Below are 13355 nucleotides of genomic sequence, written 5' to 3' on the forward strand. Positions count from 1 at the left end.
GATGTACAAAAATGAGGTACTCCTTCCCCCCCCACTCTTAGGGATGCTAAATGAAGCATACGAAGTTGGAAGACTACCAGAGTCCCTAAGAGAGGCGATTATCATACCACTCCCCAAGCCCAATAAGCCAGGTTGTGTGTGTGCGGCTCCTACAGACCCATGTCGATGTTGAACCAGGACAGTAAAATATTGACGGCGGTCCTGGCAAACAGGATGAGGAGAGTCATTAATAAATTAATACACCCCGACCAGACAGGTTATGTCCCCAATAGGAACATATCCAACAATCTTAGGCGATTCCACCGAGTCATTGAAGATGCGGGCGGGATGGCAATAGTTTCGTTGGACGCAATAAAGGCCTTTGACTCAGTCAAATGGCCATGGCTGATTGCAGCCCTGACCAATTATGGAATAGGACCGGGGTATCTCAGGTGGGCCAAGCTATTGTATAGCGAGCCGCTGGCCAGGGTTAAGACAGGAGCGGTGATAGCAGAGAGGTGGCAGCTCGGCAGGGGCACTAGGCAGGAATGCCCGTGGTCTCCCATGCTGTACAAATTGGTCTTGGAGCCCCTGGCGATATACCTGAGGCAGCAGTATGACATAATAGGCATCACCATAAAGGGGGAACCGCATTTAATTTCCTTGTACGCTGATATGTTGTTGTATTTCCGCTTCCCTGAGGAAAATCTCCAGTATGTCCTGGAAGTGATGGAGCGATTTGCAAGGATTTCAGGCATAGCTGTGATCCCCAAAAAATCTTGTGTATTTCCACTGGGCAGGAATAAAGGGATCCCGTTAGAGCAGCTACCCATCCTGCAGATACAATGGGAGGTCAGCACGTTCCGATATCTGGGAATAGATATAAATCATCCGGTGGAAGCAGAGCACCAACATAACACTGAGAAAGATATTAAGAATATTGAAAACAATATGAAGTTCTGGGTGAAGCTCCCCTTGGCAATGATGGGACGAGGGGCATTGCTTAAAATGGTTGTCCTGCCGAGACTGTTGCACTATTTTGGGAACATCCCATACTGGATACCTAGGCGATTCCTTGTCAGAATGAACAGCATATGCAGGGAATTCCTTTGGCATGAAACAAGGAATAGAGTAGCCCTTTGGAAGCTACAAAACTCACATGAAAAAGGGGGTATAAAATCACCTAACTACGAGATTTATTATATAGCAAGTCAACTTCAATATGTAGCTAAATGGCTTTCTGAGGAGCCGACCCCCGGAATCCGGGCTGTTTCGCTTGGACTGTGACCCATTCTTCCTAAAAGAAATGATGTGGTTGCCCAAAACTGATATGGAAGGACGGTCAAGGATGATGACACTTGGGTGGGAGATATGGAGGAGAACCTGTCAGATAATGGAGAATCCATCCCTGTGTTCCCCGCAGATTCCATTAGTCGCTCTGGCGGGAAAAGACAAGCAACTAAGACCAACGATTAGGAAGCACTTGGAACCTGTGGGGATAGCAACAATGGGCGACATGTGGCAAGAGGGGAGTATAAAGGACTTTGAGGGGCTGGTGGCAGAAACGGGGTTGCATATGGGGCGGCATATCACATACCGTAGGGTGGTGCAGCGAATTAAAGAGACATGGTCCGAAGTAGTACTAGCAGATGAACCGGATGCCACAATAGACATAATATATGACATAGAAGAGGGGGAACATGAAATATCCAGAATATATCAGCTTATGATGACCAAAGCGGGGAAGGAAGTGGTACAGCTTAGACAGGACTGGGAAGAGGAAGTGGGTACCCCAATGAGTGACGGGATGTGGGAGCGTGCTCAAGGATATCACAAGAAAGTGTCAAGAAATGCTAGATTACAACAGATACAATTATACATAACTCACAGGGCGTATATGACACCCCAAAAGATAGCCAAATTTAAAAATGCAGGACGAAAGTCATGCCCCAAATGTGACTAAGAAAACGCCACAGTGGTACACATTTTCTGGTCATGCCCATTAAGAGAGATTTAGGGGAGAAATAGCACATAGTATGGAGGAAAAAGGGATGACAATGGTGGTGGACACAGTGTGGGCTTGCCTGTTAGGAGGGTTTCCTAGACCATGTAAACTCAAGCATGTGAGCAAATTGAAAGACCTGGCATATGTATTAGCAAAGAGAAGAATCTCTATGGGGTGGAAGGCATGCCATAGACCGAGAATAGGAGTAAGGTAGAAAGATCTACAGAAATGGGGAGAGGCAGAGACTGCAGTATGGCAGGAAGCAAGCAATGTTGGGAGGGATGAGGAGGCTGGAACCTTGATAGCTTGGAAACAACTAATAGCTGAATTAGTTGAGCTCACGCATGATGAAGCAAGTGACCGGGATCAAACGGAATCCATACTGCAAGACGGAGAAACAGAACCCGAGGGAGAGTAGGCTAATGGGTGAAACAGTGGATATGGATTATGTAATGTGAATTCAATATTATATGAAAAAAAAAGGACTATAGACACTGGGAGATGCCGGGATGGGAGTGCAGGACCTACACAACACCACTAACAGATTTGGAGGCATTCTTTGTATCAAACAGCAAGAGTACAAAACAGGGGAGGCTAGCATCGGGTTCATGGGGTTTCCAACCCCAGCAGTTAAGGGTGTCCTCAAAGGATTTGTCAAAAACCACCCATCAGTGGCATTCTACAAATCATTTGGACATTGGGTAAAAAATGTAAGTAGAGAAGACACTGGGGAGTGAACAATTATTGTGATGTTCTTGGATCCAAGGGCAGGGGAGGACATGGCCGGGGCCACTTCTAAAAGGGAGGCAATTTGGTTTCAGAGCTAGCACATTCTACTCTTTTCAAAACTGGGTAGGGATTCACTCAAAGGCAGTGGGATGTTTTGACAAATTGGGAAGGGTGAGGGAGCACATAGCCTGCTAAGTTAGTCAATGAGGTGAAAATGTATTTATTGACGGGGGACAGCTCAGTCAAATTTGGGTGAGAGGTTGGGTGAGAGTTTCTAAATAGGTATCTATTGAGGAGTTATGTTGCACCCAGAGTTTCCTTAAAGTTGAGAGCAGATGGTTATTTTGATGAACTTGTAAAAGAGAAACACCTCTGCCTTCGGCCTTCTCTTCTGCAACCTCCCCAGTGACATGGGGAATTTATTTTTAGTTATCATGTTTGAGAGATTGTAGCATTTCAATAAGGTTTTGTTAGTAAAAAGATTTTCAAAGAGACATTTTGTGACACATTTTCCAAACACTGCGTAAGGGAGCATGCTGAAACAAGACAAAGCAGAGCAAAACAGCACTACTCACCTCCTTCTCTCGCACAGATTCACAGTTGTACAAAAAACTACCAAATCGGCAGCTATACAAATGATCCAGAATTGTAATCAAAAATTGTTCATTAAATTCAAACGCTGTAGGAAACTAGAAAAGAAAAATGTAATCAGAAACAGAAAAGAAATTAAAAAATCAACTGAAAAGAATAGACAGGAGGTAAACATTTGACATGATCTACTAAAAGACTTGTGTAATGCCATTTCCGTTGCATATATTCTTCTCCCTCAGATTACTCATCCTTTGAAATAGCTAGAAGCCTGGGATATAGCCTCAAACAGGTTTTTTGCATCACTTGCATTCTCGAAGGTGGGAGTTTGGTCTATGTTCTCCCATTTGCCCACTATAGAGTACCTAATTTCCAACTATACAAAAACATAAGAATAGGTCTTTGTGAAATATTTGCACCTCCCAATAACAACCTCTCACTCCAGTCAACATAACGTACAGAAGGTAGCCAAAGTAAGTCTCTTCAGTGCAAGTGCTTTACTAGTTCAGTGACCTGGTTCCTTCAAACGCACCCATAATCCTTTTGCAGATGTCAAACAGTTCCAAACCCCTCACTCTAATCAGACAGGCAGCATCTCAGTTCTGGGGAACCGCATATACAACTTTTAAAAAAAATGTACATGTATTTTTATTATTTTCGTACACTCATTACTACATAAGTTCAAATAACTTTCCCCAACCCCTCCCCCACCCCTCTCCCCGTGTCAAGTTCCAGTCTCAGAGAAAGTTCCATTGTTGTAATAGGATGTCCAGTATTCTAATATTGTGGGGCACCGTTGTTGCATATAGTCACTTTGAAGATGTCACAATATTTGCCCCAATTTTTTCCTTAAACGCCTCTTGGGCCCCTTGGAGTTTGTATGTTATCCATTCAAGGGACACAAAATTCCCTACTTTTTGTAGCCAGTCGTAATTCGTGGGTGCTACTCTGTCCTTCCAACGTTGGGCTATTGCGAGCCAAGCTGATCACGATGATCATGAAGCCCCTTTTCTGCACTTTAGTGAGGCCTCCCGCGCCTGGTTCGCACATTCGCGCCATCCAAACCCTTTCCCGAAGGTGCTCGGATCCATTCACCATCTTACCCATTTGTTCCCTCATCCCTTCCCAGAATTTTTGAATTGCCAGGCAGCTCCACCAGATGGGTTTCCAATCCTCTTTACTTAAGCACCCCTCTCCCCCCCCCCCCCCCCCCCCCAACAACTATCCGGCGTCCCTGGGACCATTACATGTAACCTCTCTGATGTGTAGTGCCATTGAACTATTTATTTATTTAATTGGTTTTTGATAACACGCTTAATACCAGAGTTTGGTTTCTAAGCGCGGTTCCGAGCTCTGCGTGGACTTGCTTCCAAGACCAGCACATTGCCACTGTGATATCCTCCTTTTTAAAATGTTTTCAAAAAATAATTATTTAATTGTTTTTTTACAACTATCACAACTATCACCTTTTGCCACATCTCCCACACTTGTATTGAGCGTGTTCATTTTGGGATGAGTCCCCAGGTGTATTCCCACTGTCTTTACCCACTTCACTATGTAATTCCACCTCACCTCCACCCCCTGAGCATTCAGAAACCGATGCAGGTTCGAGACTAGTTTCCCCGTTCCCGCATTTGTCGCCATGAAAAGTTTGAAGGGTGTTAATGGCCTGATGGCTGGCTGCCTGCCGAATATGGGGAGTCTTAAGCCAGTATATGAGTTGGGTGTATTTAAATGTGTCCTTAATTGTAAGCCCCAGCGCTTGATTACAATCCTGGAATGTACTAGTGTTTTGCCCCTGATGCATATCTCTAATCGTTCTGCATTCTGCCTGTACCCATCTTTTATATACGGTAATATCCATACCTGGTCGGAAATCTGGGTTTTCAAACATCGGGAGGGATAGGTTGTCAATGCCCCTCTCTTGATCGCAGCATCCTATGCATCCACCCCCACTCCCACCACTTCACTTATCCTGACGTTAGGATGCCTGTGATGTCTATCGTGCCACAGTAGACCCGACAGTGGGGATCCTGCTACCGCCCTGTCTTACCCGTATCTGTTGTGAGGGAATCTGCTACCCATTCCTTTATTACCTGTAGCTCGGCCGCTTCGTTGTACCGATGGAAATAGGGAAGAGGCATTCCCCGCGCCCACTGATTTCTCGGTGCCGTCATCGTTGGCATCAGTAGTCTTGGTGTCTTTTGCTTCCATATATATATGTCCTGATAATTTTGTCTTGGGCTTTAAAGAACGAATTTGGTATCCTAATGGGTAAGGCCTAAAAGCAGTATAAAAGCTTCGGTGATACCATCATTTATATTGTCACTGTTCTCCCCCAACATGATGTCATTAATGAATTCCATTTCCTCATTTCTTTTTTAATATTTTCTAATAGGTTTGGGTAGTTTGCTTTGTACATTTGGCTAAATGAAGATGTTAACGTAATCCCCAAGTAAGGTAGCCCTGATTTTGCTATTTTTATCTGTGTCTCTTGGGTTAGCCTTTCTACCATGTCCTGTTGTGCCAATCCATTTTACATTTCCGATTTTTGTTTATTACTCTTTAATCCTGATATTGACACACACCTTTCCAATCCATTCATAAGCTCCGGCAGAGAGTGCTCCGGGGCTGTTAGTGCTACCAGCATATCATCTGCAAATGCCATGGTTTTGTGTTCCCCTCCCGCCATTGCTATCCCCTTTACCTTCTCTGCATCCTGGATCCTAGCCAGCAGAGGCTCCAAGTATATTGCATACAATAGCGGTGACAAGGGGCATCCTTGTTTTGTGCTCCACCCCAAGATCGCTGGATGAGATAAAATTCCGTTAACGGCAACCCACATCTGAGGATAATTGTTATTGGCCTTAATCATTTGGAGGTCAAGATTCTCCAAGTACACGTCCGGTTCGTCCATTTTTGGGTTATCGGATGTGTATAGCATTTGATAATTATCCCTCAGAAATTCACCCATTTCCTCACCTTGAGTCAACTTCTGCCCCGGTTTGTCCTGGAGCTTAAAAACTGTTCTATTCTTCTCTCTTAAGTTTGTTTCCCTGTCTACAGATTTTGCTGAACAATCTTCTGCCACGTTGGCAAAGATATCTTTTGCCATATGACCCTGGAACATTTACTGTTTGTCAGAAATCACATTCTTATTCCAAGGGCAACTTTGAAACCCTCCCAGTTCAAGAGTGCAGTGGTCCTATTGAATCATTAGTATGCATCTGAACTATAATTATTGTTTGGACACCACTTTCCTTTTTTTCCAGATCTATGTCTTATTATTTTTGTCAATGAAGTAGAATTGACACATACACACAATTGTTCTGATTATGTAATGTCTCGCTGTTCCTTTATGATGTTATTGTAAATTGTCACACATGTTCCTTTCGATATAATCTATGATTTTTTGCTGAACAGAATAAACACGTCTGCTAGCATTGAGTGAAAGAGGGACAATTGATTATTACTGTCTCCTTTTTCTCCAAGATGTTCCCTTGACACACGTAACTGTCAATATGTTGGTATAGTGGGTGGTTATCATTTCTGATTTATACCCGTTATCTCCAACGTAGGAGACCTAACCGTAGCCCACTAGGACAGATCTAAATTCCAGTTTCTGGCTACCAAAACTTTTCTTTCTTATTATTGTTAGTAAGGGTACATGCATTTGTTCACCTATTCTTCTCTCTTGCCTTTAGTTTCCTGGCCAGATGTTTGTCTGCCTTATTAGCTCTTATATAATACCATTGTTTTAAGTATAAATGATTTTTCTGCCTGTTTGCTATGTATGGTACCCAGTTGGACTTGAACGTGTCTAAGATCAAGTCTTTGTTTCTTATTTGGGTTCTTTGATATTTCTTCTCGGATCTCTTTAAGTTTACCTTCCAGCTCTTCCTCCCACCTGCGCCTCTGTTTATCCCTTTGTGCCTTCATGGCTATCAGGTCCCCTCTTAACACCGCTTTAAATGCGTCCCAGAGTATTCCCAGCGACACATCCCCCTTGTCGTTGAGTACTGTTCTATTTTCCCCTTTATGGTATCCCGTTGAGCCTTGTCTTGTAGAAATTCAGTAGGGAACTTCCATTGCCATAGTCCCCCTTTGTTGTGTCCCAGGTTAAATGTTGCTAGGATCGGGGCATGGTCGGAGAGGGAAATTGAGCCTATGTCAACCTCTTTTGCCTTACCTATCAGTCCCGTGGAAGCCCATATGTAATCGATTCTTGATTGCGAGGTGTGAATATGATAGTGATGTGTGTACCCCTGCGCTTCTCCCCTTACCACTCTACAGACATCCTTAAGTGCTAGCATCTCCATTTTATTTTACAGTGCTTTTGATGGGGCCTGTGTCCCCAAGCGTGTAGTGTGATTCCTATCCATATTGGGGTCCCAAGTTAAAATCCCCGGCTAGGATAATTTTGCTCGCAGCAAACCCTTCTAAGCTGGAAAGCATCCCACTATAGAACCTGTCTTGTCTCGAATTGGGGGCGTAGATTGAGGCAAGCATTAATTTCCGGTTCCCATGGGTTATATTTAAGAAAAGGTAGCGTCCCTCCTTGTCAGCCATTTCTCCATGCACCTGTATGCCCTGTCCATCCCGCATAGCAACCAGGACTCCCGCCTTTTTCTCTCCAGCATTAGCCTGATAGATTTGTGAATGTCCTCATATTTAGTTGTCTCATCAGTTTTTCTTAAAATGCGTCTCCTAGAACATTAGTATATCCCCCCTATTTAGTAATTCCACCTCTGTCCTCTTAATGGGAGTGTTCAATCCTCTCACATCCTATACCCTAATTTTTCTGGTTAATCGTAGTCTCTGATCTCTGGAGCCCCGCCCCTGTTCCCTCTCCTGGTGTCCCTACCCCCTCCCCCGCAATGGACCCCAACATAACATCTTCCCAACTCCCTTAGACGGGACCAGCTTCCTATTAGTGGTCTGGCGAAGTGCACGCCGAACCTGGCCCTCTAACCTCCCAGAGACATTTGTGCGGGGAATACTAAACCCTACTAGGAGATCCATCTCTCATCTCCCCTCCCGCCTTCCCTCCCTCTTCCCTTGGACATTCTTTCATCAAAACATCAACGAGTGTAGTCCCCAACTTAGGGTCCGAGTTATGACACCCTTCATAATTGACCATCTTGGTAGCATATGTCCTCTAATTTTGCCTCCTGCCACCCTGTTAATTCATGTTGGCTGTTCTGCCGTTGTTAGCAACCGTTTTCCATTCCCACAGCTTCCTGTGGGTTCCATCTCCTTTCCTTTATCCCTCGGTTGAGTCCTGGCAGTCTCTTTGCAGGTTCAAAATTACTTCTCCTTTCTCACATGTGGTGATTCTATGCAGCCGTCCTTCCCAAGTGAAAAGCAATCCAAAAAGGAAATGTCCACCTTGTCTGCTTGGAGGCTAGATATTTTACCACTGGGCCCATCTGCAAAGTTGTTTGTGCAAGGTCTTGGTATATCTACACCTCCTCTCCATTGATCGTACCTGGCCTGCCAACCTAGTCCTTCCTTCCAGTTTGGCAACGTCCAATTTTATTTCCTGCATTGACAGTTTCATTTCACCTTTTAACGTTTCAAATTGCGTTGGGAAAGAAGTCATGAACTGGTCTTGGAACTCTTTGAACCAGTTCTGCACATCTTCTTTACACATAGCCATAGTATCACCTGTCCAGGTCTCCTGTTGTATCAGAATTAGTTTCTTTCCTCTGCTCTGCGTGGAGGCTGTGCTCCACAGCTGTTTTAGGCTCATGGCCTGTTTTACTAGAGGAGTCTCTTGGGTCGCTTCCGCCCCAGTTTCACCCCTCGTTTTGGGCATGGGGCTAATGAGGTCTGCTTTTCAGAGGGCTTGTTCTATAGATTTGTATTACGCAGTTTCAGGGATCCTATTTGCGTCCCTGTCTGTATTTAACCTGTTCTCCTGGTGTTTTCCATTAGTAGTGGGTTTCTAATCTCGGTCCACAGCTGCCCTCGCACACCTCCGGAGAGTTCCGTGCTTCTAATGTCCTTGCCCGCGCTGCTGCTGCCCCTTTATATTCTCTTTTCCTGTATTTCACTGAGTTTTGTGCCTTGCTCTCCGGGGGTTTCCGTCTTCCTGGAGTGTGCCGCTGCATTCTTGATTTATAGGAGGGGTGCCCAGGCCCGAACTTCCAGCCTTCTCCAGGTGATATGTATCCCATTATGCTGTCTCCTGGTTTTTCCCTGGGCCTTGCGTGCATCAGATTAGGGGCGTACTTCCTGTATTGTGCTTTTATTTCTCTCGGATGCTAGGTTCTCCGTCCCTCCTGCAACTCTTGTGTTGCGCTTAAATTACCATCACTGTGCGTCTGGAACAGGATTGTGGGCGCCCAACCTCCTCCGTGTGCAGCAGCCAGGTGAGCCTTCCTTTGCCCTTGGCCACCGTTGCCTGTGCTCCCCTCCTATCTGGCGCTCCTTGCTGGGTATGCCACTCGCCGTTCTCCCTCCACCGGCTGCTCCGTTGTTCCACTGGAGGAATATTCTACTTGCGATCAAGTCATTTGAGAGGGGTGGTTATGCTGCTTTTGGCTGCTTCGCCCTCCGATTTCATCTTCGCTGCTATTTTGAAGGCTTTACTGCGGCCCGAATGGGAGACACACTTCTGCGCTTCCTCTTCCCACAGTGGCCATCTTGGATCACCCTATACAACATTTTTAAAGCCTGCTCTATATCTTGAATGTGAATGGAGGATTTATGCGTGTGTGTTTCCAGATCTGTTCCCATTCCTTTATGGAGAGTCCCCTTCCTAGATCTCTGTTCCAGGCTGCAACATGGGTTCCCTCCATGCTCATATGTTTCATGAAGAGCAGATTACAGGTTTGTGATATTAAAACTTTGCACCAAGACCTCAAATGCTGTGAGTGGGTGTGAAGCGCCCTCACTAATCTCTTTGTTCAGTAGCTAGTGTCTTAATTTCCAATATTTGAATCTCTCTTATTCGCACAATATAAACGTTTCTTTACACTCTTGGTTCGAGTTAATCTCACCACTAGCAATCATCTGTCTTTAAACTTGCATACCCCCTTGCAGGCATTTCTCAAAGCCTATCTCCCAGTGTAAACTCTGTAGTTCTGTGGATTGGAGTAGCGGGACCCCGAAACAGTGGTAACGCCCGACTTCACCACCGGTCTATCCCAAACCCGAATCGTGACGGAAATAGGGGTAGTTCCCTTACAACCAATAGTGTCTCCTTTGTTTTAATTTCTGTGGGGTTAAACTCATTCATGAATTATTCGCAGGCTGACTGTATCTTATGACCTCTGGGCAGGCAAGATCACTCAGCTTCCACGGGAGAAACCAAGTCCTCTTAGAGACCCTTGACTATGCCCTTCGCCAAATGAAATTGCATTATGTTTCTTTGTAGTGTTTTGAGTGTGGTCTGGTATATAAAGCGTGACGGTTTGGAAGATGTCCAATAGTTGTGGCGCTCGTAAACTTGAAACCAAGATAGCCGCTGAGCTTTGCGACGGGTGAGTGAAGGAGAGGGGTGGGTGCTGTAACCACTGCTCATTGTCGGGAATACATGCTGGATTCTGCTGTGCGAGACCCTGATGCATGTATGGTAAGTCTCCCGTTCATGCTGGCCCAGTAAACTGGCTGTAATGGGAGGATGCCCTGCGGTCCTGGAATTCTGCTTACTGACCCCAGATCTGGGCCGGTGTCTGGAGTGGGATTGCTGGAGCGGCGCAGCCCGCTCTGGTGCCCGCCGGCAGGCCCCCCTCGTTGCCAGGCGCCAGCAATGAAAGAGTGTGCTGGCTAATCGGAGTGGAGAGCTGGACCCTCCAGACATAACGGGGAGGCGGAGGGGAGGGTGCAGGGCTTGTGCCTGGATCGTGGAGTGTCAGCACCAGGCTTGATTGACTGCCTTGGTACTCGGAAGATGGGGAGCGTGTGGCGAAGCGGCTGTCATAGGCTGGGAACGGAATCCCCACTGTAGTGTGGTACCGGACGGCCCATGGCACGCACTGCATGGGCTGCAGCAGTGCTCGTGGTACATGCCTCCCTCTTTCCTGTGCGGACGTTGCACTGTTTGCTGCTATGTTCAATTGGGAGGCTGCTGCTTGATCTGCGGGACCTGCTGTTGCTGGCTGGGATTTGTCTCTGGCGTGTCTGGAGTGCCTTCATTTGGGAGTGTGGTGGAAGCGGTGTACTCCCGTTCGACCCCAGTGAGTGGCAGCGGAGTCATAACCGTGTGCTGCAGTCATACCTGGCTGGGAACGTCTTTGCTGCTGCCGTGGGCTACTTGCTATTGGGGTGTCCAATTCTGTCTGTGCTGGTGGCAATACATCATGCGCCTTGGCTAACTGCGTTGTCTTGAAGGTGATGCTCTAGCCCTGTGGTGGATAGGGGAGGCCAGGGCACTTTGATGGTTTGACAACTCGGTCTTTGGTTTTCAGCAGCGATTGGGGTGAACGTGTAGGGACCTTACCATAGGTCCGGGTTGCTGTGGGTGGATTCCAGCTTTTTAGATGCATAGCCCTGGGCCTGCCTCAATAGCCTTGCAATGGCTCCCTGCACCTGCATGTGGTTGTTCTGGCAAGTTGAGAGGTGCTTGTGACCTCACTATCTTGCACAAAGTGTTTCACACATGGGCACGGGTAATAAGCACCAATCACACCTGCTATTTCTGCATAAGAAGGCTCCAGCGGCAAGTAAACCTTCTATGGCGTGGTCTCAGACTGGGGCAGCCACGGTAGCAAATGAGGAAGATCAGTCTCCTGGAGGTCTTGGGCAGGATGCGGCAGCTTGCAGCTCCTCTCCTGATTTAGCTATTATTGTGGCTCAAATGAAAGATGGGTTCACCTCAGTGAACACCAAACTGGATGGATTAGTATACAAGGCGGACAGAATGCAGGAGCGTCTAGTGGAGGGTGGCCTTTTCTCCAAGGCCGAGCACAAGTTAGGAGTGCTGGAGGACACAAGTGCAGAGGTGTGTCAGACACTCCATTCACTACAGCAGGATGTGAAGAATATTAAGGCGAAGAACAAGGACTTTGAGACGAGATTTCACAAACAATATTAGCGCCGTCCCAGAATATGGAGCTGTTAATGGAGGACTTTATACGGGAGGTGCTGGCGGACGCCCCGCTCACGTCTCAATTCTTGGCTGAAAGGGCCCATTGTGTTTCTCTCAGATCCCCAAGCTGGGTCAGAGCTTGTGCCCTGTGATTACACGCTTGTTGAATTACAGCGATCATGATACGATACTCCGAAGGACCTGTGAGCTTGGAGACCTTCAGTACAAGGAACTCCTTTTACTCTGACTTCACTCCTTCGGTACAGAGGGAATGTCTTTCTTTTTGGCAGGAAAACACTCCCTTTGTGAGACAGGGGTCCAGTATGCCATGCCATGCTCTATACCCCTCTAAACTACGAATTATAAGTAACAAGACCTTTTTCTTGGGCCCGGCTGAAGTTCGGAATGTCTGGAGTCTCTGCCTAAGGGTTGATGTTCTTGGTAGCATTGGGTTCCTGATACGACGGGAGATCACAGGTGGCCACTATGTATTGTTTTTGCTTGCATGACTTGTTCCTGGTAGGCTGCTGTCCTGTGTTCTGTATTGCTGGTATGCAAAGATGATTATTCATGTATGATTGTGGTGCTCTTCCACTGTCTATTTACTCTTTGAAACTTCGGTTGGTGCGGCTACTGATACGTATGTAACGTTATGGTCCACTAGCTGTGCTATGTGTTGTGTTTAAGCCTTCTGCTCCTGCCGGTTTTCATTGGCCTGGTCGCCAAGTCTGACGTCCCTGGGTTGTTACCCTGGCTGATGTGGTGGGTATTTCACTGCAGGTTAGGGTGTGGCAGTGTGGGAGGGGGTGGGACTGGGGTTTGGAGGGAAATTTGGGAGTTATTTTGAAATTGGTATATGATGGATTGCGGGATTCGACCTGGATATAATGTGTGTCAACGCAGGTGTTTCGCCTGTTTTGGGGATTTGCAGTGCCCCCCACAGTTACCTGCTGCTCCTAATATCCAGTTCACTTAGGCTATGGATACTTGTGACAGCTTGACTTGGAATGTACAGGGGTG

The 13355-nt window shown here is 46.5% G+C and overlaps 1 protein-coding gene across 2 annotated transcripts in view; it reads right to left on the minus strand.

The window, feature by feature from the left end:
* Positions 1 to 13355, minus strand: part of MTM1 (myotubularin 1) — a 1347122-nt gene that overhangs the window by 65551 nt on the left and 1268216 nt on the right. For both annotated transcript variants that reach the window (XM_069612751.1, XM_069612752.1), the window contains one exon: positions 3289 to 3402. In XM_069612751.1, the coding sequence (XP_069468852.1) occupies positions 3289 to 3402 (114 nt within the window). The remainder of the gene's footprint in view (positions 1 to 3288; positions 3403 to 13355) is intronic.

Source organism: Ambystoma mexicanum, chromosome 5p (assembly GCF_040938575.1).
Source record: "Ambystoma mexicanum isolate Mex_15411 chromosome 5p, UKY_AmexF1_1, whole genome shotgun sequence".
NCBI lineage: Eukaryota > Metazoa > Chordata > Amphibia > Caudata > Ambystomatidae > Ambystoma > Ambystoma mexicanum.